Source organism: Tenrec ecaudatus, chromosome 3 (genome assembly GCF_050624435.1).
Source record: "Tenrec ecaudatus isolate mTenEca1 chromosome 3, mTenEca1.hap1, whole genome shotgun sequence".
Classification (NCBI taxonomy): domain Eukaryota; kingdom Metazoa; phylum Chordata; class Mammalia; order Afrosoricida; family Tenrecidae; genus Tenrec; species Tenrec ecaudatus.
The window spans coordinates 179858621-179885665 of record NC_134532.1 but is presented as its reverse complement, the minus strand read 5'-3'; the positions used below and the strand labels follow the sequence as shown (position 1 = coordinate 179885665).

General features: G+C 47.3%; 1 protein-coding gene across 1 annotated transcript in view; it reads right to left on the bottom strand.

Moving 5' to 3' along the window:
* Nucleotides 1-26104, bottom strand: part of BEND4 (BEN domain containing 4) — a 34470-nt gene extending 8366 nt beyond the window's left edge. Inside the window, exons 1-3 of the mRNA XM_075544995.1 lie at nucleotides 25612-26104; nucleotides 16120-16686; nucleotides 5134-5225 (exon numbers count right to left, since the gene is read on the bottom strand). Coding sequence (XP_075401110.1) covers nucleotides 5134-5225; nucleotides 16120-16686; nucleotides 25612-26104 — 1152 coding nt within the window. The remainder of the gene's footprint in view (nucleotides 1-5133; nucleotides 5226-16119; nucleotides 16687-25611) is intronic.
* Between the last annotated feature and the right edge of the window lie 941 nt (nucleotides 26105-27045).

Sequence of the window (27045 nt, the reverse complement as noted above, 5' to 3'; positions counted from 1 at the left end):
CGGGGCCTCCTTGCTCCCCGCAGGCAGCGCTTCGAACGGCGTTCCATGGCTGGGCTATGGAGCGAGGCTCATGCAACTGACTTTACGTTTTTCAAACGTCTGCTCCTTTCTGCCCAAATCAGGATCATCTTCTCGGCTTGCAGGCTTAGGCGAGGGGCCGTCAGTCTCCACACCAGAAGGTCAGCTCATGCGGCCTGGGGTTGTGATCTGCCTTATTCCATGCTGAACTCCCAGGCCAAGGACAGGGCCTGCCACAAGTGGAAAGAACCACCGCCAGTTTTGTGCTGTCTCCGCGACAGGCTGTGGGCTGGCCCATGATGATCCACAAGGCTTTCACCGGCTGATTTTCAGAAGGAGATTGGCAGACTTTCTTTCTAATCTGTCTTAGTCTGGAAGCTCCACTGTTCAGCATTAATAGCGACATGCTAGACTCCACTGGCAGACGATGGATGGTGGCTACACATGACATGTGTTGGCCAGGAATCGAACCTGAATCTCCTTCGTGGATGGCAAGAATTCTACCCTCTGGATCGACGATGCCTCCTTGACGGACACAGCAGCTGCAGCAAACATTGATTGAATGACTAATACAGTAGAGACTTACCACCACGGCGGGCACAGAACAGAGAGTAAGGTGACTGGAATTAAGAGTTCTTCTTCCTCTTTTAAAAAAAACACTCTGGCACTAGGACATGTGAGATGCTTCTGACAACATTAATTAGGGAAGTTAAAGGTCAAGATCTAAATTTCCTTACCTTAAAGAACTTTAAGGAGAACAATGTAGACACGTGGCCATTAAAAGGGGACTTCTGCCAAGGGAAGGGGAACGAAGAATTATTCCTTAACGGGTACAGAGTTTCTCTTTGGGAAGATGAAAATCTTTTGGGAATCGACAGTGGTGAAGCTGCCACAAGACGGTGGATACAACTCATGCTGTTGCCCTAGAGCCTTACAAAATGGCACGTTTTCTTTGAGATATATTTTACCATAATTTTTTTCTTTTTCTAGGGACTTTTGGTGGCAGAGGACTACCACCATCCGTGGATTTAATCATCCTCTGAGTTTTAGTCCCTGTAAGGGCATATGGAAAGTCCACGGTTCAAACCCACCAGCCACTCTGTGGGAGAAAGATGAGGCTGTCTGCTCCTTGAAAGATGTACAGCCTGTGGGGACTGCAGGGGGGAGGGGGACCGATGGCCGTGGGTGAAGAGCTGTGGGTGGCACATTTCTTCTCCGCACACTCAGAACAGACGGTAATGGTCCTGGCATAGCACGTCTCCGGGCACGCTTAGAAAAGAAGACAGTGGGGCTATTTGAATATTTAAAATAGACGGTTGGACAGATTGCATTCCTTTGGGTTTGCGAGTTTCTCTGGCAAGTGAAGATTACCACATCTGTTTTGCCAAGGGAGTTGTACCCTTTCCTAAGGCCTCCTCATTCAAGGAGGGCAGAGCTGGAGTATCCTGTCCTCAAGTTCAGGGTTCTGTCTGTGACAGTAAGCTTTGTCCCTGAAAAGATCAGTAGGGTCTGCTTCAAGACGGGAGGTATTGTAGTTGGGGAACTGACAGCCCAAGGAGGTGTCTCGAATCCGCAGAGAGCATCCGCTCTGACCCAGAAGAGCCCAACAGCTCTCATAAGATAGGAATCTGCCATTTGGAGGTACGTTTCTCCAGGAGAAAGGAAAGCAGAGAGAGAAAACTATTTACCGATCAAAATACAACTCAGAATGCTCTCTGAATTATGAATGGGATGTATAATCCTGTTTCAAGTTAGTAGAAATAAAATGTGATAAATAATAAAATGAAGAAATTCTTGAAATGACAATAAAAATAATATAGGGATGATGATGATGATGGCTAATCAAAGGGCTTCCCAGTAGAAGAGTGGCTATTGCCATTGTTATCATAGAATTCCGGTGGCATGTTCTCCTCATTTAGCTGGCAACATTTATTAAACTCTGACCCACTGATGGGTCAATTTGAAAAATAACAAAAACAAACAAACCCAGGTTGAACAAACCCAAGATGAACAAACCCAATGTTCAATTAAAGTCTTCAGACTCATAATCCAATGGAAGAGAGGGATGGTGTGTGCTAACTACAAAGGCCCCAGACAGTCCTGAATTGGGATGAAGAGTAATGAGCAATAGGAGCACAAAGCAAGGGAGGAGCAACGAGGGTGGCTTCTTGGAGGAAGTGGGCTTTTCCGCGGTGCTTTCTGGGATGACCAATGCCACGTTAAGAAAAACCGACTTTCTTCGAGGGAGCAATCAATGGATCTCACACACGGGCCCTTTAGTTTGGATGGGTACTTCGGAAAAACAACTTTCTGGTGTGAGTGATAAGTGAGAAGAGAATCTCCGGGTGACCAGTAATGAGGATGAGCTCGTCCACGTGGGCGAAGAATGCTTGGACGTTGGGGACGAAGAGGGAAAATCTGTGAACCTCAGAAGCTGTTATCTCAAGTGACTAGGAGCCTATGCTCTTTATTAAGCGAAGCCAGAAAGAAGGGGCATTCGGAGCAGGCGTGGTGAGACTGAGAGGTGTGTGGTGTGCCCCTTTGGGGCGGGCAGTTGGACAAACAGGTCTGGGGCTGAGTCACAGGGACAGGCCCTCCAGGCAATTGTAAGCTGCTGTTGTTAGTTACTATACAGATGGCTCTGAGTCACGGCGACCCCACGTATGCCGACAAAATGCTGCACCATCTTCATGCGTATTGGTACAGCCAAGGCTGTTGGGGTCACGGGGCAGTTCAGTAACCTTCCGTTATATTGGACAGTGTTTGGCTGTCATCTATAGGGTTTCCACTGGCTAACCTTTGGCAACAAATCATCACGCCATTCTTCCTAGTCTGTCTTAATCTGGAAGGTCTGCTGAAATCTGTCCACGATGGGCGACCCCGCCGGCATTTGAAATACTTCTTTCCAGCATCTTAGCCACATGCAAAAGCTACCGTGGCCCAGCAACGGACAGATAAGGTTGGTGCTCTAGATATGCGTAAAGGATGTGTTAACCCACATGGCGGGTTGCTATTCGGAAAGGGAACCTCACTTTCCAGAGAGAGGGAGAGCGTAGCAGGCAAGAGCGGATGAAAGCTCTATGCCAGCGAGCGGTGGATGGAAGCCTCAGGAAAGCATGGGGGGTCGGGTCCCAGGAGAGTGCATGGAAGCAAAGACCAATGAAAGTGAGGCGTGGGGGGTGGGGAGGGGTGGGGGAGGATCCGAGCGGTGGGAGCCAGAGGGTGATGAGGCCTGGAAAAAAGGCCCCTAGAGAAGAAACGCCAGGAGTCTCCTGCAGAGCATTGTTGAGCACCAGAGGTGAAGTGGGATTACGTGGGGTGAAAGATCAAAGGGAAATGGAGGGAGCAAAGATAACGAATATAAGCCAGTCTTTAAACTGTTCAGTAACTTAAAAATGAGGCGATCCTTTGGCCAGCACGATTCAGGACCTTCTGTGGAATTGGCACTGGGAGACTAAAGGGGACGAGACCCGAGTCCAGTCTTCAGAGACCAAGGCAAGAGAGGGAGCAGGCAGGGGGCTCTGACTGAGGGGGCTCTGGGAGCACTCTATGATGAAAGAAGAAAGAGCACAGTATCTGGAGGGCAGGGACAGGGCAAAAGATGTCCTAGGTGTAGGATGAGGAGGCTCGAAGGCATTTGCTACCAACAGACGGGAGAGATCTATGCAGGAAGCAAGCATTGATGGCAACATGTCCGGGGCATGTAAGGGCAGAGCTGGCGAGGACTAGCAGTGAGGGGGAGCGACATCGTTCCCACTGGAGAGGGGTATGAAGGTAGAAGCAAGTGTGGGGGAGCGCGGGAGGAGAATTCAGCTGGTGTTTCGAGTGGAGTTTAAGAGAAGGCACGTGGTGTCACTAAGAATGGCAGGGGTTGGGGAAACGGAGAAGACATGGAAAGAGCTCCTCTTGGTTCTCAGGAAAGGGAAGCAATAGGAATGAAATCTCCGGCCGCACCTGGAAGAGACGGATTTCAGACGCCACCATACTGACTTCGCAATTTTCCCTCCTCTGGTTTCGTAGCAGCAGAGTTCTGGAAAGTGGTCTGCTTGCATTTCTTTAACAGAGTGACCCAGGTCAGATGGCCAGGTCCACTGCGACAGTAGGGGGAACTCAAGAACATGTTCAACTAGATGCAGTAATGCCAGTGGGTATGTGACCACAAGAAAAGGAGGCGAGCCGACCCCTTCCCATGATCAGCAGGCGCATTTTACCTTGTCAAGGGACGACAAGTGAGCTACTTAAATGAAACACTCCATGGTGACCAATTGAGGCCAATCATAATCACGGGAAGATATGGTGCAGTGGCTTCTTCCAATGCATTTAGGTTCCATCAAACCACACTCGCTGCTGTGGAGTCGACTGTGACTCAGAGCGGCACTACAGGGCCGGGCAGAACTGCTCCTGTGGGTTTCGGGGATGGTAACTCTTTCCTGGAGGAACAGCGTCTTTCTACCTCAGAGGCGGCTGGTGGTTTCAAAGGCTCGACCTTGCAGTTCGCAGCCCAACTCGTAACCACGACACCACCAGGACTCTATCTTGTGTCTAAAGTCAGGCGAACAAAAATAAGCTATAGTACAACCCGTGCCTTGAAAAATTCCATCAAGCGAGACCATGTTAAAACTGGCCCAGCACTACCACCCCAAACTCCTTCTAAGAGTTAGCCGTTTCTTCTAGTGACGGGCTACTAGAGGAAGAAACTGAGGCGTATCAGGGTTCCTGGTGTCTAGGAAATACATTTCCAAAACACAAGGATCTCACTCAACCTGGAGAAGCCCCGCAATGGGGAGCCTTCTGGAACACCGCCTCCGCCTGAGAGAACAGCAGGCCGGTGTGGTCTCAGGACCCCTCTGCAAGCCCCGCAAATGGTGGGACAATTGCCCACACTATTTCAACCGCTCTTTCTCCTTCCTTCTTTTGCTTGGATGCACAGTTGAGCCTTCAGGGGTTAAGTGTACGCATAATCTTTCTCCACAGTACACCTACTTAATAGGTACTGGGTCCATAAACCTCTGACATTCACCGATCTATTTTGCTAGTCAATCTAGTCTGGCACATTCTGGTAAGTCATCAAGAAATCCCAAAGGAACCACATGTATCTTTTCATGAGGGACTTACCTCGGTCGGCTGGTCAGCTGACTGTGGGATCATGAGCTGGTTGTGGTGCTGTAGTACTGTCTTTAAGTAATCTAACACAGTCTGGCAGGGCACTGGGGGGAATAAATTACAATAATTAGCTGTCCCATCACATGAAAATGCTAATTAAGGTCTAAACAGATTTTTTTATGTAAATGTCTTAAAAAACAAAACAAAACAGAAGACGATGATGACATTTTCTAAAGGAAATAAAATCTTCTACTACTTGGCATCCACACTTATTCCAATTTGCAAATCCAGAACAGACGCTATGTCACTGGGAGGTTACTGAGTCTTCCCAGAGGCTCAACACAATTCACTGACAATTTTCAAGTCAAAAAGTACGCTAAGGTGAATGTGGGCCAACAAGGACCACGAAGGCATGCTTGGTCTTCTGGGACTCCGTTGTAGCTTTAACACCTAACAAGATGGTTTAAAGTTAAAGTCCTGAAAATGTATGTTGTACTACTGTTGAATCAATAATATAGTACTCATTTTTAATGATAGGTTCCTTCTCAAATTCTTCTATACAGCATAATTCTGTGCAATTTAGATTTGCACCCCATATAAATAATTGAGCCCACAGTTCTTTTTTCCTCTACTAAGTTGGAATTTTACTTTTTATAAAAAATTTTAATAAATCATTTTATTGGGGACTCTTAAAGCTCTTGTAATAATCCGTACATCAATTCTATCAAGCACATTTATACATATGTTGCCATCATCATTTCCAAAACATTTTCTGAGTCCTTAATATCAGCTCCTTTCCCCCTCCACCACATCCTTGTTATTTTCTAATTTTTTTTTTCAGTTTCATGTTTTACACCAACCACTGTCTCCCTTTACCCACATTTCTGTTGTTCATCCTCCTGGGGGGGAAGGCTGTACGTTGATCATAGTGATCGGTTACCCCTTTCTCCCCCACCTTCATTGGTATTGCTACCCTCATTATTGGTCCTGAGGGGCTTATCTGTCCTGGATTCTGTGTGTCAAGAGCTCTTATCTGTACCAGTGTACATGCTCTGATCTAAGTAAATTTGTAAAATAGAACCTGGGTCATGACAATTGGGGGTGCGTGCAGGGGTGAGGCATTAAAGAACTAGAGGAATGTTGTATGTTTCATTGGTGCTATACTACTCCCTGGCTAGCTCATCCTTCCTGTGACCCTTCCATGAGGAGATGTGCAATTGTCTATAGATGGGCTTTGGGTCTCCATTTCAACCCCCGTCGTTCGCATTGAAATAGTTGTCTGTTGTGGATCTTCTGATGCCTGATAACTGATCTTATAGATACCTCTTAAGCACACGGGTTGGTATACTTCTTGAATGTGGTCTTTGTTGCTTCCCTGGTAGGTGGCCACTTGTTTAACTTCAAACCTTGTAATAGCCGGGCACCATTAGCTTTTTTCACATTCGCTTACTGGTATGCACCCAGTTTGTCTTCACCAATCGTATCAGAAGGGTGAGCATCACAGAATGCCAGGTTATTAGAACAAAGTGTTCTTGCATTGAGGAAAGAGTTGATAGAGGCCCAATGTCTGTCTGCTAGCTTAATACTTAACCTATAAATATGTGTGCATAGAACTATATCCAAAAGTTATATATGAATATACTTACATATGTACATGCCTGTTTATACCTCTATACATGTCTTTTGCCACCTAGTTATTTCCTATTTCCATATACTTTCCTCCTGTCCCACTATCATGTTCAATCTTCATTCGGTTCTCTGTACTTCCTCTCAGCTACATTGCACTTGATCAAACTCCACCAGGCATTGTATGCTATCTTCAGCATTGATTTAGATCTCTTATTGTTCCCTTGTCCTTGGGTTGGTTGGCTCCCCACACCTTTCCTCCCACCTCCTCCTCTGTCTCCCCAGAATCGTCTGTCCCATTGTTTTCTCCTCAGGGTTGATTAGCCTGTCTATTTTATATAGACCTGAAAAAAAAAAAAGAGTCTACAAATAGTTCCAGGTCTGTCTGCTGACCCTGATGAATGTTTTCTGACTGGGTCAGATGCAGTGCCCAGCCCTACCCCCTGAGTCCTAAGTCTATTTTCAGAATTCCTTGGGGTCTTTGCTGCTTTGTTCCCCTTGCTGCTCTGTTGCACTCCTTTCATGTTACATGCTAGTGGCGGTAGTGGTGGTGCGGGTGTCAGACCGGGCACAATTCCTGAACTGTGTCTCCGGTGCTGCCCCCCATATCGCTTGGGGTCAGTAAGGTGACATCGTGTCTTGTGGTGGGACCGACTCTATGGTCCTCTCTGTGCACTGGCTGCTCCAAGCGGGAATGTCATCCTTGAAGCTTCGTGGGCCAGGATTTCGGTCCAATCTCTCTTTCCCGTGTAGTGTGCTCCCGTGGGGTCTGGGCAGACCTGCCACTCTCCCTGGGCTGTTTATTCAGTGTTGCCCTCTGTGGCACATTCTTCTGGGCGATGTCGCTGGGAGAGGGTCGGCCCGGTGAGCTCACAGTTCTTACTCTCAGTCTCTAAACCGCTCTCTTTTTAAGAAGCTCAAATGATTTAGTTCAATTCAGATTTGCTACCACATATTTAATTAATGAATGTACTTTCTTATTATGGTAAAAATGATATGTCCCTGACCTGTAACACTTAAAAATTAGATGCTATATAAAATGTGCCAAATGAACCATTTTCAAGTGTACATGTCAGGGGCATTAACTGTATTCACAGTATTGTGAAACCATTATTCCTATGTATTCTGAACATTTTTATCTCTCTAAGAGCAAACATAAGCCATTTTTTATTTCTCTAAACATGGGTCAGAACCGACTCGATGGCATCCATCAACAACTCTAAATATAAACGCTGCACTCATTAGGCAACATCATCAATGCCCTCCTTTCTCAGTCCCTGATGATGGCTAATCTACTTTGTGTGCCTAATTGCAATATTGAGGCTTATTAACATTGGCAATAGATGGATGACACAATCTTACTTGCTTGGGGAAGCACCTCCTGATAAAAATTAAAGACAGAACCCTTCAACATGGACTGCAAGTCAACATAAAGGAAACAAAAGTACTCACAACTAGATCGATAGACAGCATCATGGTAAATCAAACAAAAAATTGATGTTAAGGATTTCATTTGACTTGAATCCATAATCAATGCTCATGGAAATGGTAGTCAAAAAATCAAAGGATGTCTTGCATTAGGGAAACCTGCTGTCCAGGACCTCTTTAAAGTGTTGGGAGTGTAAGGATGTCACTTTGAAGATTAAGTAAGGTGTACCTGAGCCAAGACACAGTATTTTCCATTGACAACAAATAAGGATGATCACAGAGGAATTGAGTCCTTTGAAATATGGTGTTGGTGAAGAATTTTGAAAGTACCATGGATTTCCAGAAGAATAAATAAATCTATCTTGGAAGAAGTATAGCCAGAATACTCCTTAGAAGCAAGAATGGCGATACTTTGTCTCACATACTTTGGACATGTCAGGAGAGACCAGGCTCTGGAAAAGACAATATGCTTGGTCTTGCAAAGAGCAATCTAAAGAGGAAGAGGGTCAAGGAGATGGATTGACACAGTGGCTGCACCGATGGGCTGGAACGTAATGACCATGAGGGTGGTGCCAAGCATGGAATGAGTCATCCTCCTGTACAAAGGGTCACCTTCAGTTGCAATAGACCCGGCAGCACCTCACAGCCACCACCACAAGAGATATGTCACTTCAGAAAGCACACCATTTCATTTTTGTGTCTGGATTACCTCACTTTACATGGCTTATCCAGGTCATAGTATTTGGCACAGCTTCATGCCCAAATTAAGAGATGTAAGTACCACATTTTGACTATCCAGCCATCTGGTGCTGGGCATTCTGTGTCTCCACCTTCGAGAGTGTGAGTAAAGCTACAAGGCTGAGGGCTCATGAACAAATACATGTCCAAGTCTCTGAACTTTCGACCACAGACTTCAGAAAGAGAGCAAAACTGAACGGATACGAACCCCGTACAAAGCCTGATATTTTTTGTACTCTTGCAACCATAATTCCTCCATCCTAAGATTCATATTAGTAATCCTTTTAGGAGCATTAATGAATTGCTTTAAAAGTCTTAGTAGCTTAGTTAATAACCAAATTTGGATGAGTTATTGCCACTATCTGTCTTAGCCATGTGTTTCCTTAAGATGTTTTTGTCACATTAAAGAAAATAATAAATATTTAACCTAAGCCCCAATTTTAAAGTATCACCATTAAGCTTTCTTCACTTTGTTTTTCTCACCCCTTTTTTTAAAAGATAGCAAACAGAAGTTATCATCTTTATTCCTCTGCTAATAGCTTTGGGCTTTTTTTTTTTTTAGGTGATATCACATCTTCACATAAATAAGAAGCCACATTGTCATCCGATTGAAGAATCTGAATATAAAACTAAAGTAGGTTAGGAAATCTTCCTTTTTGCCCCAAAGTATTTCTTTATAGAGCCGTACATATAGACCTGTGTGTTACAAACTTGTCATGAATCATTCTTGAATAACTCTTTGGAAATATTTTTCCAATTGAAGAACCACCTGCTGAACCACCAGTCAGCTAAAGGACGCATACATGCATTACGTTGAATTATTTCACCATAGTTTAGTGCACGCTGTCAATTGCCCCTCAATTCAGCCTATTAGAAGCAAAGCCCAATTTACTGTTGCCAACAGTGAGAAAGTGTCTCTGAGGAGTGAGGCTTAATTACAAGAAAACCCAGAGACAGAGAAATTAGTAGAGACAGAGATAGGTTGGCCTCTATAGCTGAGTCTCTTCTACGTGGTCCTCAGAGCAACCTGAGTCCTGCACATCCTGTGTGAGACTGGATGTGGCTCGTGGTTTTTGCAAAGTGATCTGCACCAGGAGTTACCCTGGATTTTCTTCAGAAGTTTTAGTAAAATTTGTAAATGATCATTGACTAATTAGGACTTGGAATAACTTCCTGTGCTCCCTTGCCCACATTTCACAGTCATTAAGATGTTTATGAAGAACTTTTATAAAGGTACATCCAAGGCATCATGCAAAACTGAGTATCAGTGTGACCTCAATCATGTTAGAGATAATTATGTGACTAATATGGCATTATATGATACTCTCATTTCCAATACAATTGCTGAAGACAAAACAGGTGCAGGAGCAAATGTGGTGAAGAAAGCTGATGGTGCCTGCCTATTAAAAGATATAGCATCTGGGGTCTTAAAGGCTTGAAGTTAAATAAGCGGTCATGTAGCATGGAAGCAACAAAGCCCACATGTGATCACAAGATGTTGAAGGGATCAGTTATCAGGCATCTAAGACCCAGAATAAAACCATACTCAAGGTGAATGGTGGGGGCGAGGCATGGAATGGAGACTCAATGCTCATCTGTAGACAATTGGACATCCCCTCACATAGGGGTCATAGGGAAGAGATGAGCCAGTCAGGGTGTAGTATAGCACTGATGAAACACACAACTTTCCTCTAGCTCTTTGGTGCTTTCTTCCCCCCACTATCATGACCTCAATTCTACATTACAAATCGGATTAGACCAGAGCATGCACACTGCTATATATAAGAGCCCGAGACACAGGGAATCCAGGACAGGGGAGTGGAGATAACCAGGAGGATTAAAGGAGGGTGGGGAGAGAAAGAGGGAATTGATCACAAGGATCAACCTAGAACTAACGGAAAAGTGGGTGAGGGGTGACGGAGGATGATTTACGATATGCAAAAAACAATCTATAACTTATCAAGGGTTCATAAGGGAGGGTGGGTGGGGGAGGGAGGAGGAAGAAATGGGGAGCTGATATCAGGGGCTCAATAGGAAGAGAATGCTTTGAAAATGATGATGGCGGTATATGTGCAAATGTGCTTGGCAAATTGGAAGAATGTATGAATTGTGATAAGAGATGTAAGAGCCCCCAATGAAATTATTTTTATAAAAGCTTAGTTTCTCATTCCTCATATTTCTAGCATTATTTAATGTATCTTGCTATGTCTAGCAGGGAGTCAGCAAAGCCCACATGAAAGCAGCACACCAGCCTGTGTGATCATGAGGTGTCGATGGGATCAGGCACCCTGGTTGACTCATTCCTTTCTTGGGACCCTCTGGGAGGGGATGTCCTATTGTCTACAGATGGATTTTGGATCTTTGCTCTGACCCCCTTCATTCTTAAGAATGTTTTTTGTTTGTTTGTTTTGGGTCTTCTGATGCCTGTTTCCTGATCCCATCGACACCTCATCATCACACAGGCTGGTGTGCTTCTTCCATGTGGGCTTTTGCTTCTCTGCTAGATGGCTGTTTGTTTAACTTGAAGCATTTAAGACCCCAGACACTATATTTTTTGAAAGCTGTGCACCATCAGCTTTCTTCACCACATTTGCTTATGCACCCATTTTGTCTTCAGTGATTATGCCAGGTAGGTGAGCATCACAGAATGCTAGGTTGGTAAAACAAAGTGTTCTTGTGTTGACAGAGGGCTTGAGCAGAGGCCCCAAATCCATCACTTCCTCAATGTATTGCCATATAAATATATATGTATATAGGTCAATACCTCTATTTTTATGAATTAATATATTTACATATATACACATCTATGTTTATGCCTCTATTCATAGCTTTATTTCTTAGATCTTTCCTGTTTCCTTTTACCTCCCTCCTGCCCCACCATCACGTTCACCCTTCTTCTGCCTCTTAGTAATTCCTCTCAGCTAGATTGCTATTGCTCCAACACCACCAGGATCTCTATGTTCTCCTTGTTGTTGATTTTCATTCCCTAGAGTTCCCCTGTCTGTGGCATTGTTTGCTCACTGTTCCCCGCTGATACCTCCTCCTCCCCCCAGGTCCCTCCAGAGCCATCGGTCCTATTGCTTTCTCCTTGGGCTTGCTTCCCATGCATATCTTATATAGGTAGGCAAAACAACAATAGGATTTTTTTAAATCTCAGAATAGATTTCATTTTTTTAATACTCTTCAGAACCGAGTTTGTTCTGACACCGAGCCAGTCTTTGTATGACAGAACAAATGCTGTCCTGTCTAGCACCACACCAACAACGGGTGTGTGTGAGCCCATTGTTGAAGCCACTGTGTCAGTCCGTCTCCTTGAGTGTCTTCCTCTTTTTCACTGGCCTTGTCTATTTTACTAGGCATGATGCTCAGGGGCTGGTCTCTCCAAATCACAGGTACAAAGTACAGGACTTCATCAACCTTGCTTCCTTCTAAGGAGCATTCTGGCTCTACTTCTTCAAAGTCTGTCTATTCTTCTGTTAGTCCGTGGTATCTTCAATGTGCTTTTCCAATGCCCTAATTCAAATGCATCTATTATTATTCAGTCTTCCTTATTTATCGATCGGCTTTCACACATGTTCGAGGCAATTAAAAAATACCATGGTGGCGCTATGGGAAAATGCAGTTTTTAAGAAAATCAGATGGTGTCTGACTCTCAGAAAGAATAGCCTCTGAGGTCTTAAAGGACTGTTTTCAAACAAGCAGTCATCAAGTGAGGGATCAACTAAGTCCACATGGAAGAAGCACACTCGCCTGTGTGATCCAAGGATTGCAAATAACAAATCCAAATCTGGAGGAGGAAACGGTATCAGAGTTTCAATTCTAAACAGCCAGTTTGCCGAAAGCTACGGAAGACAGTGAAAGCCCACAGTCCATCTTCAAGGTCCCCAGTGACCCCCTCTGACCACAGTCCCGGGGTGTGACTAGCCTTGTCATCAGACAGAGGGCGCTGCAAATTTGACCCTGGCAGATGCAGTGAAGTTAAAATGTACGAGCATCCTAGACTATCATTTGTTCTCCATTTTGACCCATTTAAAATTTCTTCAAGCTTTTAATATTTTCTGCCATCTTTCAACTGAACTTTTTCTCTGTTTTATTTTGTCATTGTTGGTTTTGTTTGTTTACTGTTTTGTATGTTTTTCTGTATAAGAAATCCAGTATAAGTAAATCTGTAAAGATAGCAACTGGATTAATAACTGTCTAGGGGCATTGAAGAAGAGGTTGGGGGAAATAGGGAGCTAACAACAATGATTACGAAAAAGAAGAAAATGGTCTAAAATTGATTGTGGTGATGACTGCACAACTCTTCATGAATGTTATGTGAACTATATGCCAACAAAAATATTAGAAATATTCATTACAAAATGAAAAACACCATGACTTGAGTCAGGTGCACCTTCGTCGCAATGATAGGGGCTTTGTCCAATTACAAATGCTCAGAACCACATCTTTAAGAAAGGTACACTATTTACATAGGAGGCGCAAGGTCAGTGATTTGAATCTGCTGTTGGCGCCATGGTCAGCCCCTGCCAAGATTTGAACTCTCAAACCCAACGGGCAGTTCTCCTCTGTCCCATAGGCTTCCTGGATGGCAGAGGGCTGGCTTTTTCCCTCACTTTCTTTCTTCTTTTGTTTGTTTAGCCGATGCATATTAATAAACAAGTGGATAACTCTCTTCAACCTTTTTTTGCTCTTAGATCACCTGCAAATTGTCATTGTTGTTAGGTGCCATTGCATCGGTTCTGACTCACAGCGACCCCACACAACAGAATGAAACCCTGCCCAGCCCCGCACCACCCTCACAATCGTTCTTTGTGTGAGCCCCTGGTTGCGGCCACCGTGTCCATCCACTGTGTAGAGGGCCTTCCTCTTGGCCACTGTCCCTCTACTTTATCCAACATGATGTCTTTCTAGGTGGTATAAATACATGAGTTAGGAAAAGAACATACATTTATGTTTATTTCTTTTGTCTTAAATATTTTAATTCGTATGCATTATTGTACATATTACATGCATATATAGATAAAGGAGCTCTGGGGTGATGGTCAGTTAAGTCTTGGACTGCTAACCTAAATGTCTGGAGTTCAAACCTACCAGCTACTCATCAGGAGAAAGACGAGGCAGTCTGCTTACACAAAGACCTATAGCTCTGGGCACCCTACAAGACAGCGCTACTCTGTATGGTGTTGCTACAGCTCACAATCAACTCAAGAGCAGTAGGTTTGGGTTTGTTTTTTTTTAATGAGGGTAGTACATACCGTATATATTCATGTATAAGCCGAGTTTTTCAGGACAAAAAATGTGCTGAAAAACTGGCGTTCAGCTTATACACAGGTCAGTGGTACCCCAGCGAGGTGTAACATATCGCAGGTGATTGCCATTTCTCCCCTTCCCCCCCACCCCCCCCATCCCCCGACACTGCAGGGCTTTGAATGTTTGTTACTCACATCTAACCAATCAGAGCCATCCTATGACGTGGACGGCTCCAATTCGCAGAAGCACCCGTAGTGATTCACTTACGCCGGCAGCTGAACTGGTCAGGATGTGTCTGTGGCTGCGCTCCGTCTCTCCCCTCTGGTCTCTTTGTTAATGCACATTCTGTATAGCCCACCCTAGGTTTATACTCAAGTCAATCAGTTTTTCTGGTTTCCCAGGTAACAATTAGGTGCCTCGGCTTATACTCGGGTCGGCTTATATTCAAGTATATACAGTTTATTCGTATAACTTACTAAAAAGTGCATCTGTGGATTGGAGGGTTATATGTACACTTTTAAAAATCAGCAGTTTGCTAAAACAAAATCAATGCCTTCTTAAACAGTCAAAAGATGATTCTGTAGACCAGAGAAGATCTAGTCCTAAAGATGTCTTTAAACCAAAAAATAAAGGCCTACTAAACAAACAAACAAAAACTAAAACCAGCCCAACTCCACTGCTAACAAGTCCATTCTAAGAGCAACGCTGCTGGGCAGAGCACAACTGGCCGGAGGGTTTCCAGAGCTGTGATCTTCACGGCAGCCGGCAGCCTAATGTTTCTCCTACAGCACGGCTCGTGGGTTGGAACCGCTAATCTTTCAGGTAGCAGCTGAGTGAGTCACCACTGTACTACTAGGACTCTTTAAAGATGTCTTTACCACTTTATAGATCTAAGAGGTAAGACACGCCAGAAGCTTAGTTTTGGGCCAGCTTGATTATTGGTCTATCCTAACCCTATTAGTTTGACAATACAGTTTCTTGCTAACCTTGGGTGGGGGTTGAGGGAGGGTGATTGCTCTGGATAGACTGTGCGTATTGAACGTTCACAAGGTGCAGGAAATGAATGGAACAGAAGATACCATTTACCCAGTCCTGCCACTCCTGTCTCTGAAATGGTCATTTCATTTTAATTTCTATCAGTAATCAATGAATTAAATGCATACAGCCAAATCTTTAAACGGCAAAAGCCATCTTAAACGAATAGACGGGCTTTCAGCAGCAACTTTAGGCTTGTGCACTTGGCCTGTTTCCATTTCACTGTGCTACACCCTGGAATGACTTTGCGATCACGAGAGACAGCTCTGAGTAGCACTGCACTCCCACGGAGCCCTGGAGTAGTGCCAACAGTTGATGCGCCTGCTAACTGAAAGGTTAGTGGGCAGTCTACTGGGAGGTACCTTGGGAGAAAGGCCTGGTGAGCTAGCTCTGACCAATCGGTCACTGGAAACCTTCGAAGGTGTAATTCTACTTTGACACACATTGCTCGCCACGAGTTCGAATTAACCATATGGCAAGTAGGGTTTTTTTAATGATCTTTGGACCTATGCCAAGGACAGTGCAGCTTAAACTAAGATGGGGAAGCATGTGGATCATCCTGACGTTTTGCTACTGCACTAGGTGAGCTCACTCACTCAACTCCCACTGAGTTTGTTCCGACCCATAGCAGTCCTAAGAGGACAGAGTAGAACTGCCCCTGTGTGTTTCTTAAACTGTAGCACTTTAGAAGTGTAGAAATCCTCATCTTTCTCCCATCGAGTGGCTGGTGGTTTTGAACTGCCAACCTTGCAGTGTGTAGCCCAATGAGTAACCACTATGCCACCAGGGATCCTTACCTAGGTTCCCTCAAATATACCTGCTTTCGTGACTTCTCTGCATGGCTGGCCTCAAACCCCACGTATATTCACACTTACAAGAAACACTGCAGCTGGCTTGTAAGTAAGAAGGCAGAATTAATACCTGGGATACTCTCTAATTTTCTTCTGAGCTCCTCATTTTCCTGTTGCAGTGAAATAACCTCTTGCTCCAACTCTTGGCAACGAGGGCAGTAGCCTTCCTCTTCCTCCTCCTCTTCCTCTTCGGGCAGAGTGGACGAGGACGGATGGCCGTGAGATTCAGATGTGGCCGGAGAGGTCCAGCCGCCCAGCGTGTGCACCGGGGAGTTTGATAGAGGATCCACGTCCGCCAGGTGGCCATACTCACTGACCGATGAGGGGTTGGGAGTCGGGAAGCTCCCGGAGAGCAGGTAGTTTTGTAGCGAGTCCGTGAAAACCCTCAAAAAGGCTGAGGTTTGTTGTTTCCTTTGCATATATTGCGTCTCTATGTCGACATTGTCCGAGGTCTGACCGTGGACTCCTTTCCCGACGTGGCACTGCTCCTGCCTCTCGCTGTAACTCAAGCCCTCCTGCTTCACGCACGACACCAGGGGTTGAGAGTGGTTGGAGTCCAGGAGCTTTCCTCCGCAATTTAAGAGACTGAGAACTCGGCTGCACTGCTGGGCAAAGGCATCCAGGATCATGCGACTCTCTGAAAGGAACCAGGAGACAGGTCAGAGACGGACAGCCAAGGAGGGGCCCGGTTCCACCATCACTGTGTGGCTCATGGCTGGGACTCTTGCAATACGCATTTCCCCTCTGGGGCAAACCAAGGGCCCACAGGGAATTGGGGATGGGTGGGAAACAGAGCTTCCTACTGTTCTGCCCTGGGTGCAGAGCCCCACCACGCTGGAAATAGATGGACTGCAACTTTGGCCGAAGCTCAAGCCGCCCTGCACGGGTCTCCCCTCACACCTTCAGCTTCATTAATGTGCTGATTCTAACGAATCGAGCCAGCCACTGCAGACTCCATTCCTCATTGATAGGAGGACTTCAAGCAATCATTACTTCTATTTCCGGAGTGCCCTCATGCCCTTGCTACTAATCAGCTGATCCAATCCCTGCCGAAAGTGTGTTGCTCCCAGATGCAAACTGAAGAAGAGAGATAAGTCTTTTTGAAGAGCTCACTGGGAATCTAAGGTAAAGCTAACGGGGCCCCGGGAAGGCAGAGAGCAACCTCAAAGCAAAAGCACATGTGTCACTTGTGTCTTTGGTCCATTATTCCTCCTGACTGAACACTGAATGTCTCTCCGGACTTGGATTTTTGTCAGGGCCCAAGTTTAGGCTGGCCTCTGCCAGTCTCAGGACATGATCGAGCCTCCTGAGAAGCCGCGTGGCCTGAGTGCAGTCCACACACCTGGACCCTAAGGATTACCACCCATCAGTAGAAGCAAAGGCGAGACTAGAGCAAGGAACTCACTGCAAAAGGACAGGGGCAAAAACACCAAAGCATAAACATGCGCGTGGGATTTAACTTTGTCAGGACAGGGGTCTTGAACATTCACCCCACGTGGAAATGCTGCAAGGCAGAGAGTCTCTCTTTACTGCCTGCCTCCCAGAAATGCTGTTGTGGGGTACTGTTGAGTCAATTCCAAATCATAGCGACCCCCTGTTCCCATAGACTACTCTCACATAGCGACCCCATGCTCCTGTCTACTGCTCTCACATAGCGACCCCATGTTTCTATCTACTGCTCTCACTTAGTGACTCCACGTTCCTATCTACTCCTCTCATATAGCGACCCTATGCTCCTGTCTACTGCTCTCACATAGTGACCCCATGCTCCTGTCTACTGCTCTCACATAGCGACCCCATGTTCCTCTAGACTACTCTCACACAGTGACCTCATATTAAGAACAGAATATCCCTACAGGGGTTTCTTGTAGTAATTTTTTTTCCCAAAGAGACTTTTCAGTTAGCAGCCGTGAGCTGAACCACTGCCCCACCAGGGTTCCTCCTGCCCAGAATAAACTATCCTAAGTACAGGGAGCGGTGCTTTTCAGGGTGTACATAGTATGGCTAAAGATGCTTCTCACTGCCTCTCTCCTCTACCCAGAATGGCATCAAGTAAAATTGTCTAGACGTTACACATCAAGAACCGTTTGCTTATGATAGCATAGTAACCCATTCCTTCTTAAACTCTCGAATACACACACACACACACACACACACACACACACACACACACTTTTTTTCCTGGCAAAAAACTTACAATGAAGACCGCTGAGATGCTGAATGGCTTCGATAACGAGCAGAAGTGGCTGTACTAAAAGTCTTCTAGAAATTGTGTCAGGAGAGACCAGACCCTGGAGAAGGACATCCTGTTTGGTAAAGTGGAGGGGCAGGGAAACCGAGAGGACCCTGGAGGAGATAGATCGACACCATGGCTGCAAGAATGAGTTCAAACGTAGGACGGACAGGGGGTGAGGAGCGGGCAGTGTGTCTTTCTGTTGCATATGGGGGTGCTGTGGGTGAGAAACAACTCAGGGGTACCTAACAACAACAACAACATGACCAGGGAAACCACACTGCAAGAAACCTCCATCCCATATCTAGTTTTTCAGTATATTTCTTTCATCACTGTGCTTTCATGATGTAATGGCTGGACTGAAGGCTCCATTCCCTGCCCCATCCCCTTTAACTGTGACAAGAGCAGATACACAAAGCCCTCAAGCACAGAGCCCGGCTCATAGAAAACACACCTCATATCTCCCAAACCTAGACAATGATGCCATTCCTTAATCTCTTAAGAAAAAACACAACACTTTGGGGTTTTTTTTGGAAGAGACATCAGTTCTCTTCAAGAAAGGATGTGAGCCCATGTTTCATGAGGCCGTGGTCACGGCCTGAGCTCTGAATGCCAGCACACTACTCCAGGAATGCTTACTGAATGTCTGAGTGGACGCTTGGAAGCCCTCCATTTTACAGCATTTCTGGACGTACTCGGCTGGGCTGGTCAGACTACCCTGAACAGGCCAACAGTCCACGGGAATGCTTTCTCCTTGATAGCACTTTTTCACTCTTGGGAGCAGTACTGCCTTCAGGCTACCCCGTCCCCATGGCCAGGTACCCAAGAAGCAGGATTTCCCCACTCCAACTGCTTCTAGGACTGGAGTGGCGTGTTAGGCTGGGTTTTCGAGTAAAACCTAACTTTGACAAATGGTCTCTTCTCAGATATCTGGCTGACCTATCTTAATAACATCTCTAAACAGACCAGGGTGGTAGAGCTTGGGATTCTAGGCTGGCCAGTCCATACAGGTGTATGCAAGGCTCCTTCTAGGGCAGGAGGGCGGTACTGGTGGCTCAATGTTAGAATTCTCGCCTTCCACGCCTGAAGACCAGGGTTTGATTCCTGCATCAGAGAGCTGTCAGGGGAGACTCGCATGTTGGGATGCTGTTGAAGGGCTTCCAGTGGAGTTTCCAGACTGAGAGGGACTATGAAGAAAGTGGAGACCTCATCCAGCTGCGTGGTTATGGTAAATTGGGTCATGAAGAGTCTCGGCTCATTTGATGGCAGTTAGCCTGAACAGCGGAAGCTACAGCTGAGCACGGGACGAGAAGGCCATGGCTGGCTCCCCACATCCATTTCTGGAGAGCCAAAAACTCCCAAAGTCGAACCCGGCCTTCCAGATCACCATGGAGGGTCAGTGAACGGGACAGAATTGACTTCGCAGTGTGTTAGCTTCACGCAAATGGTTCAGTGATTTACCCCTCTGCTACAGGGGCCTGCATTCACTCTTCTGTCCTGAGTCCCACCAATGTTAGGGGTGGGTCAGTTTGTCACACGATTATTTGGAGTACTGAAGAAAGAACCCGGTGCAGGCACAGTTTGGAAATATCCCATGATCGATGGGCACGAAACTTGGCGAAAGAAGCAGCTAAGATGAAATTGGTTTGTAGAAAAGAGGGAAAGGGGCATGGCTGTCTACAGAATCTGTTACACATGTAGAATGGGAGAGTGTGCAGTGGGTTAAGAGTTGGGCTGCTAACTTCAAGGTTGGCGCTTGGAAACCACCAGCCACTCTTGGACGGAGAGAGGGAGGCTTTCTACTTCCATAAAGATTTATCGGCTCAGACACCCACGGGGCGGTTCACCTCTGTCCCACGGGGTTGCTAGGGTCAGAATCGAAGACATGGCAGTGAGCTTGGCTTGTGTCTTTGGAAGATGAGTTGATGTCCCCTCTCTTCCTGCTTCCCACCAGGTGAAAGGGAAAAGGTGAGTTCTTTATTTAATGTAACATTATATGGAGGGAAGACCCCAAATATTTGGGGTCATTTTAAAATAATGCCCCCCCCGTCCAAATAAGCAAGCTCCAAAATAAGCAAGAAGCAAGCAGCTGGACCTGGGCATTCCTAGCAACCATGTTAGAGTGTACTCTCATTCCTTTACTTGCTGGGTTTTGTTCCTTTATTAGCAAAATCAAAGGATGATATTGATTGGGCACTTTCAATTCTAGCACAAAAGCAGTTTCCATTCATTTTAATCCTATAATCCCATTCTAAATCTGAAGCTGTATTTACTGTTTGCATTCCAATCAGCGTAGTCCCAATTGATTTAGAACAGACATACCTTTAACATAACCTTGATGGAAAGGGACAAAATAGGAAGGGAGAGGCTAACATTGAATGCTTAGAAAGTACTGCTCGAATATATTTGCTCAATGTCTTAGAGAACACTCAGTATTTTCAATAGCATTGATGAGTCACATTAATTTACTTAATAGTATAATTTTTAGTATAGATTTAAAAGGGGGGTGGATTCTGACTTAGGAGCAAGCACGATCTGTTTTCTTCACTGAAGGATAAACTCGTAATATATTGGGAAAATCCTTATGGAATATACAACATGATGAATATGATGCACTAAAGTGCAGCCACAATATCAGAGAATGGCTGGCGTGATACATTTTTGCCTTCCATTTTAAAGATATTTCATCTGGAACTTGTTCTCGGAACTGGTACACGCCACAAAGAGCCACCGTAGCCCTTGCAGGTGAATCACTCTCCTTTTCAATGTCTTGAACTATTCAAATGGCATTTTATCATGGGTACATTGAAGCTGGTGATGAAGCACATTCCTATTACTGTGGGTGGGAAAAAGGAAATCTTTCCACTTAAGATGTACTGCAGCCAGCCGTACTTTAGCTTTCCAGACAGATATAATTAGAAATGCAAGCACAGAGAGCTGCCCATTATCGCCCAGAAATGGAGTGAAGTTCTGTTTTCATATGAATACAAGAGAACAGCCACTGATCCAGGAGTCTTAGCTGAGTCAAGTGTGAAACACGTATTTTGATTTTTCAAAACTCCCTCCTCTCCCACCCAAACCAAGCCCCCTCCACGGCTGGCAGGGAAGGACCAAGCCAGCAACTTACAGAGGGCTTTGACACGCCTCCACTCTACCCCGGACTACCCTCGTACTAAATGCCAGCCAGTGATAATAAACCACAACCGAATAGACCACCTCTAATTTATTTGGCGTTGCTGGTGTTGGGAGATAATTTCCTGCAAAGGGGGCTTCGTCTGATCCCCAACTCTGCAGCCATAATAATTTGGTTTTTAATGAAAAAAATCTCTTCTAGGAATTCTTCTGAATATAAGTGGTTGAATCCAGTCTCCATTTGATAAGGGACTAAGTGAGGAATGGGGACCATGAACTCAAACACACAGACTCCCTCCTTGAACATCCTTCTTTGTAAAGGAAGCCTTGAATGGGATTTGCCCATCACAGCGTATCCCCAAGAGTGTTCTGCTTGTATGGAGGAGATCACAGGAGTTGAGATTAGCGGTAACCTTTAGCGTTTAGCCCACCGAAGGGTGAAATCTATTAATATTACAAATGCAGAGGTAGGTTTTTTTTCCTTCGTGACCTATCATTTCAGACCCATATATATTCTATCTACTCTAAGACTTCCCAACTAGTGCAAAATAGATGATTTCCTTAAAACACACATTTAACTTCTCTTTAAGAGGGGGCCCTTTGGCCTAGAAAATACAAGTTGGAGAATAAACGCATCTTCAGAAGCTTCACCCTTGTCTTACATCCATGAACTGTGGGTTTTTTTAATGCCATTCAATGTTGTCCCTCCCCCCCTTCATAATGGCAAACATCAACCCAGCAAAACAGGATGAGATTTTTCTAAATAAATAAATCAATGATGTGTCAAAAATTAACAGATGAGTTAATATACTCGGTGCTATCAAAACCAGATGGTGCTTCCTAATATTCATCCTGCTCAGTCAATCCCTGAATATTTTCTGGACCATCGGTATATAAAATAGGATGCTGCTATTTGTGATGGCAAACAAAAGCAATCATGCCTGCCAAGCACATACTATAACAGGCAGCATTTCAGCTCTGCTAGACAGAAAGTAATTAGAATGCTTTTAATGTCCAAAAGAATGATGCTGATAGGCTGCCACAGATGTGTAGATTTATGAATATTTATATGGTGGTTTATAGCTGACACTTTTATCAGTTGAAGAAGATAAAATATCTGCCTGACTCAAAAGCTTGACAGTCAGGTTAATAAAATCTCATTAAAGAGAATGACCTATGCAATTATATAGGATTTATTGTAATTCATTTTTGATTGTACTCTGCTTAAAGATGCAATTTCCCATTTCCTGATGCCAAATTTAGGCTGCATATCAAGATCTACATGGGTTTTAACTCTAAGCCTCCCGCAGAGGAAAAATATGCATTTAAAAACCACAGTATATTACCACTTTTAAGGAAAATTATACTCTTCACGAGATTTCATAAGAATGTTGAGAAATCTATTTTTAATCACATATTTCTCTTCTCAATGGCTCATGGCCCTTGGTGGCAAATAAAATTCACTTCAAACCATTCTATCACTTCACTGCATTTATCTGAACCACTCAGTTATGCCTCCTTCCAGCCTTCATTCCGTCTCATTGATGTTCTAACTACTTGCAGTTTCCTAGGTGGCTGAGGATGCAACAGGCAATCCACTTCCAACACCACCATCATCCAGGACATCAAAGTGGCCCTTTGCCCATGCACACATGCTCATTGGTTCAAAGTCGAACCACTAGCTCCTCCACGAACCAATCAGCTCTTCAGGAGACCACCATCTCTTGGATGGTACTTTATCACCATGCCTGTGAAGAGGTGGCTTTGGCAATCAATGATTGATATTATGGTTACACCCAGTACTGCTGTGGCCTCTTTTTTTTGTTGTTTAATGTTATTGTTGCCTCTAGACCAGTTTCTTCACTGTGCTGAATGTTCTTGGGGCTACTGAACTTGCCCTCTCTGACCTCTCTTTAAAAGAGAAAAAAGAAAGAGAAGCAAGAGGCTCAAGAATAAAATGAAATACAGGGAAGTCTGAAGGCACCAACAAAGCTCCTTTGCTTTCCTTTAGGGCCAGTGACTTTGTGATCTCTATCTGGGTACAGACACAAAACAAACCACACAGGACATTAGAAGGGACAGCAAAAGAGAACATTGGAAACAAGGTGCGAGGAGGCTGGAAACAAAACAAAACCCCATCTGAATGAAAGACAGACAGACAGACAGACAAACAGACAGGCAGACAAGTAGGAGAGGCCAGGAGATGGATAAGCAATGAATGGCAAAGAAAAAACAAGGAAGGGAAAAGAAGGGAAAGGAAAGATCATAATGATGGATATAAACAGAAATGGGGGAGGCAGCTATGTGGGATGTGAGGGGGAAATAAAAGATGGAAAGGAGGTCAGCAAAGATGGACACAAGACAGCAAGACGGACGGAAAGCGTCTTAAGAAACCCAAGACTGAACTAAGAACATAGAGACAAGAGAGAAAACAAACAAACCATGAGCATGGTGTAACTGAGGTTACAACGAAGAAGTTAGCAAAATAAGAGAAAGTGGGAGAAGGTCAAGGTTGAAGGTAAAACCAGAACTGGGGGGTAAACACGACTTGAACAAGTACAGATGAAATTAAGGCCCCAGCCCAGGGAGAATGCAAGAGAAAGGGGAAGACAAAAGAAAAATCAAGAGGTTGGGAGTAGGTGAGGATCTAACAATGAGTCTAAGAACACAATAGAACATTGGGGCAAGAGCAGCCAAGGACACCCCACAATGGATCCCACAGAGAACCCCACTCCAAGATGTCAGGCATCTCCAAACCAGTGAGGGATGTGACTAAATGACTGTTCGCTACAACCTGTAATTAGATTTTCTTCCCAAACCCAATCCTTCATGTGTCAAAATATTGACAAACAGCAGAACCTTAGCGCTGGCATCTGTAACTCATTGAGAGACAATGCTTCTGTTTTCATTGGAAAAGAAGGGCCTTGGAATTTAGGCGGCTCCAAAGTGTCAGGGCAGACGGGCCTGAGTAGGAATTCTTCAGTGGGATGAGCACATAAACGTGACTGCGTGTCCCCAGGGTGCGGAGAGTGCCTGGGGCGCACACCTCAAGCGTTAGCCTTGTCACCAACCCATCTCCCAGCAGCCAGGCAGGGGAGATGGTTGTCCCAGGGCCTCCTGCAGGCTCCCTAGGAAAGGATTGGAGGTTCAGACACTCCCCACCCCACACCCCCATTGCCCACCTCAAGGAAGCATTTTTGCAGGGAGGTGGGATGCTCTCAGTACGGCGGGACCCCCACAGCACCGCAGTGAGCGTTGCACCGGGGTGGGTGGGTGGTGGGTGGGGAGTGGTGGTGGGTGGGGCGGGGCGGGGTGGGGTTTCTGGGGAGCCTGTCTGGAGTACCTGGGGATCTCAGGACTGGGGCCAGGGGCAGGACCTTTGCTCCCAAGTGAGCAGCAAGGCGTGCCAGTCCCATCTGCGTGACTGTGCAGGGGCCCAGTGTTTTATTCCCATGGGTTAGGACTGGGGTGGGCGAGGGACGGGGAACCTGGAGAGAAAGAAATGAAGGAGGGAAACGGGGAGAGCGTTCACGCTGGGGAAACACACGAACACATGGAAGGAAAGAGAAACATTCAGAGAGCCAGAGGGAGGGGACCCGGCAGAGTAGGGGCAAAGCAACAAGGTGCGGGAAAGCACCAGAAGGCGAAGAAGAGGCAGGAAAACAGGGAAAGAGGGATGGGGAGGTTAAAGAAAGGGAAAAGGTGAAAGGAAGAAAGTAAAGCCTTGGAGGGTAAAGCGAAGGCGTCCTCGCAGAGCCGTCGGAGCTGCCACAGCTGTCACCAGAAAGCGCCGTCCTCCACCCAGGCCCCCAGGCCTCGATGCCGAGGCTGCCTCCCAGAGCCCGCCCGCCGCCCCGCCACCGCCCCGCTTCCAGGGCGCGAGGTCCCAGCGGCAGTGCCACCTGTTAGGAGGCACGCGCCCCCTCGGAAGCTCGGGACGAGGCGGCAGTGGCGGCGCCGCCGAGTCCTCCAGAAGTTGCTGCCCGCGCGTGGGGCGCACGGGGAGGCTTCGGGGCGCGGGCGGCGCTCCGACCGCCCGACTCTCTCCGCCAAGTGCGCGCCCCCCTGCAGCCCTCGGCGCGCCAGTCCAGCCTGGCGCGCAGAAGGCGTCCCGGGGCCCCCAGCCCCTCCTCCCGGGCCCCCACCTCCCCCGGGCCGGCCGCGGCGGGCAGGAAAGTTGCCTCCAAGAGTTGGTACCTGCGCTGAGCTCCAGGCTGCCGCCGTCGCTGCCCGCGCCGCTGCTGCCCGCGGCCGCCACCGGGCCCGGGCCGTAGCGGACCACGGCGGCGAAGGAGGAAGACGACGAGGCGGCGGCGGGGGAGGCGGGCGGCGGCGGCGCCGGAGTCCTCAGGTGGCCCTGGGGCGCGGCGGCAGGCGCGCAGGACGGCGACGACGACGAGGCGGCGGCGGCGGCCCGGCCGGGCCCGGGGGGGTAGGAGCTCTGCGCCGGCAACGGCGGCGGCGGCGGCTCGCTGCTGCTGATGGAGACGGCGGCGGGCGGCGCGAAGGGCGGCGGGGGCGGCGGGGGCGCCCGGACGTGCGGCAGCTCCACCAGGGTGGGTCTCTCGTAGCGCTTGACCAGCGCCGGTCGCTTGCCGGGGAAGGTCTTGAGGACGCTGTAGGGGCTGCGCTGCTTGTAGATTTTGGGCACGCTGGGCCCCTCCTCCGCCGGCTGCATCTCCTCCTCCATGGCGGGGCCGGCCCGGGCCCCCTGCGCACGCCCCCTGCCCGCTGGCCCGGGGCCTTCCGAGGGTGCCTCGGCCGCCCGCCGCCTCTGCCCGGGTGCGCGCGGCGGCTGGGAGGGTGTGTGTCTGTGCCGTGGCCGCCGCCGCCGCCGCCGCCAGTCGCTAAGGCTGGCACCGCCGAGCCCCCGCGCAGGGGGCTGCCGCCCGAGAGCTGATTGACAGGCTGCCTCGCCAATGCCTGGAGGGAGAACGGAGGTAAAGAGCAAGTGTTTAGGGTAATAGCTGCTAATGATAATGGGGGGCGGGGGCGGGGGCGGGCGCCGCCGAGCCCGCCCGCCAGATCTGCGCCTCCGACGTGGGGGCAGGGGAACAGGGGCTGGGGCGAGGCGGGGGGGGGGGCGCCCTACACGGACAAGTGAAAGGGGTGGGGACCTCGGGCCCGGCCGGGGCGAGGTGACTGCTCGGACTTCCTGGGTAACCACTTTGGTGGACTTGAGGGTTCTGGTTCGAAAGCGGGCGCCTGGCGGCCCCCCAGCGTGACCTCAAAATCTCGGGCTTGTTCCTCAACAGTGGGGTGGATGGGAACTGAGGCTGGGGCGTGGGGATCGCGGGGTTGTCTGTTTTTGTCTTTCCCTGGGGAACGTAGTGCAGCAAGTTGGACCAGTCTAGAAGAGATCTTCCAAGCGTCTACAAGGCACGCTCTTGAAGATCCTGACCCAAGTCGCTGTGTGGCGTGTGCGCCCCTGGGCCCTGCCCTCACCAAGCTCAGAACGTCCGTGGCTCTGCTGATCAGCAGGGCAGGCAGGCATGTCCCCGCTGTCATCCAGGACCTCTGAAAGACTACATAGGATCCTTCTCCTGCCCTTCTAGGGATAAGAAAACAGAGGCACCGAGAGCTTGAAGGACCCTCCCAAAGTCAGTCACAAGTGTGGGCGGGTGTGTTCCA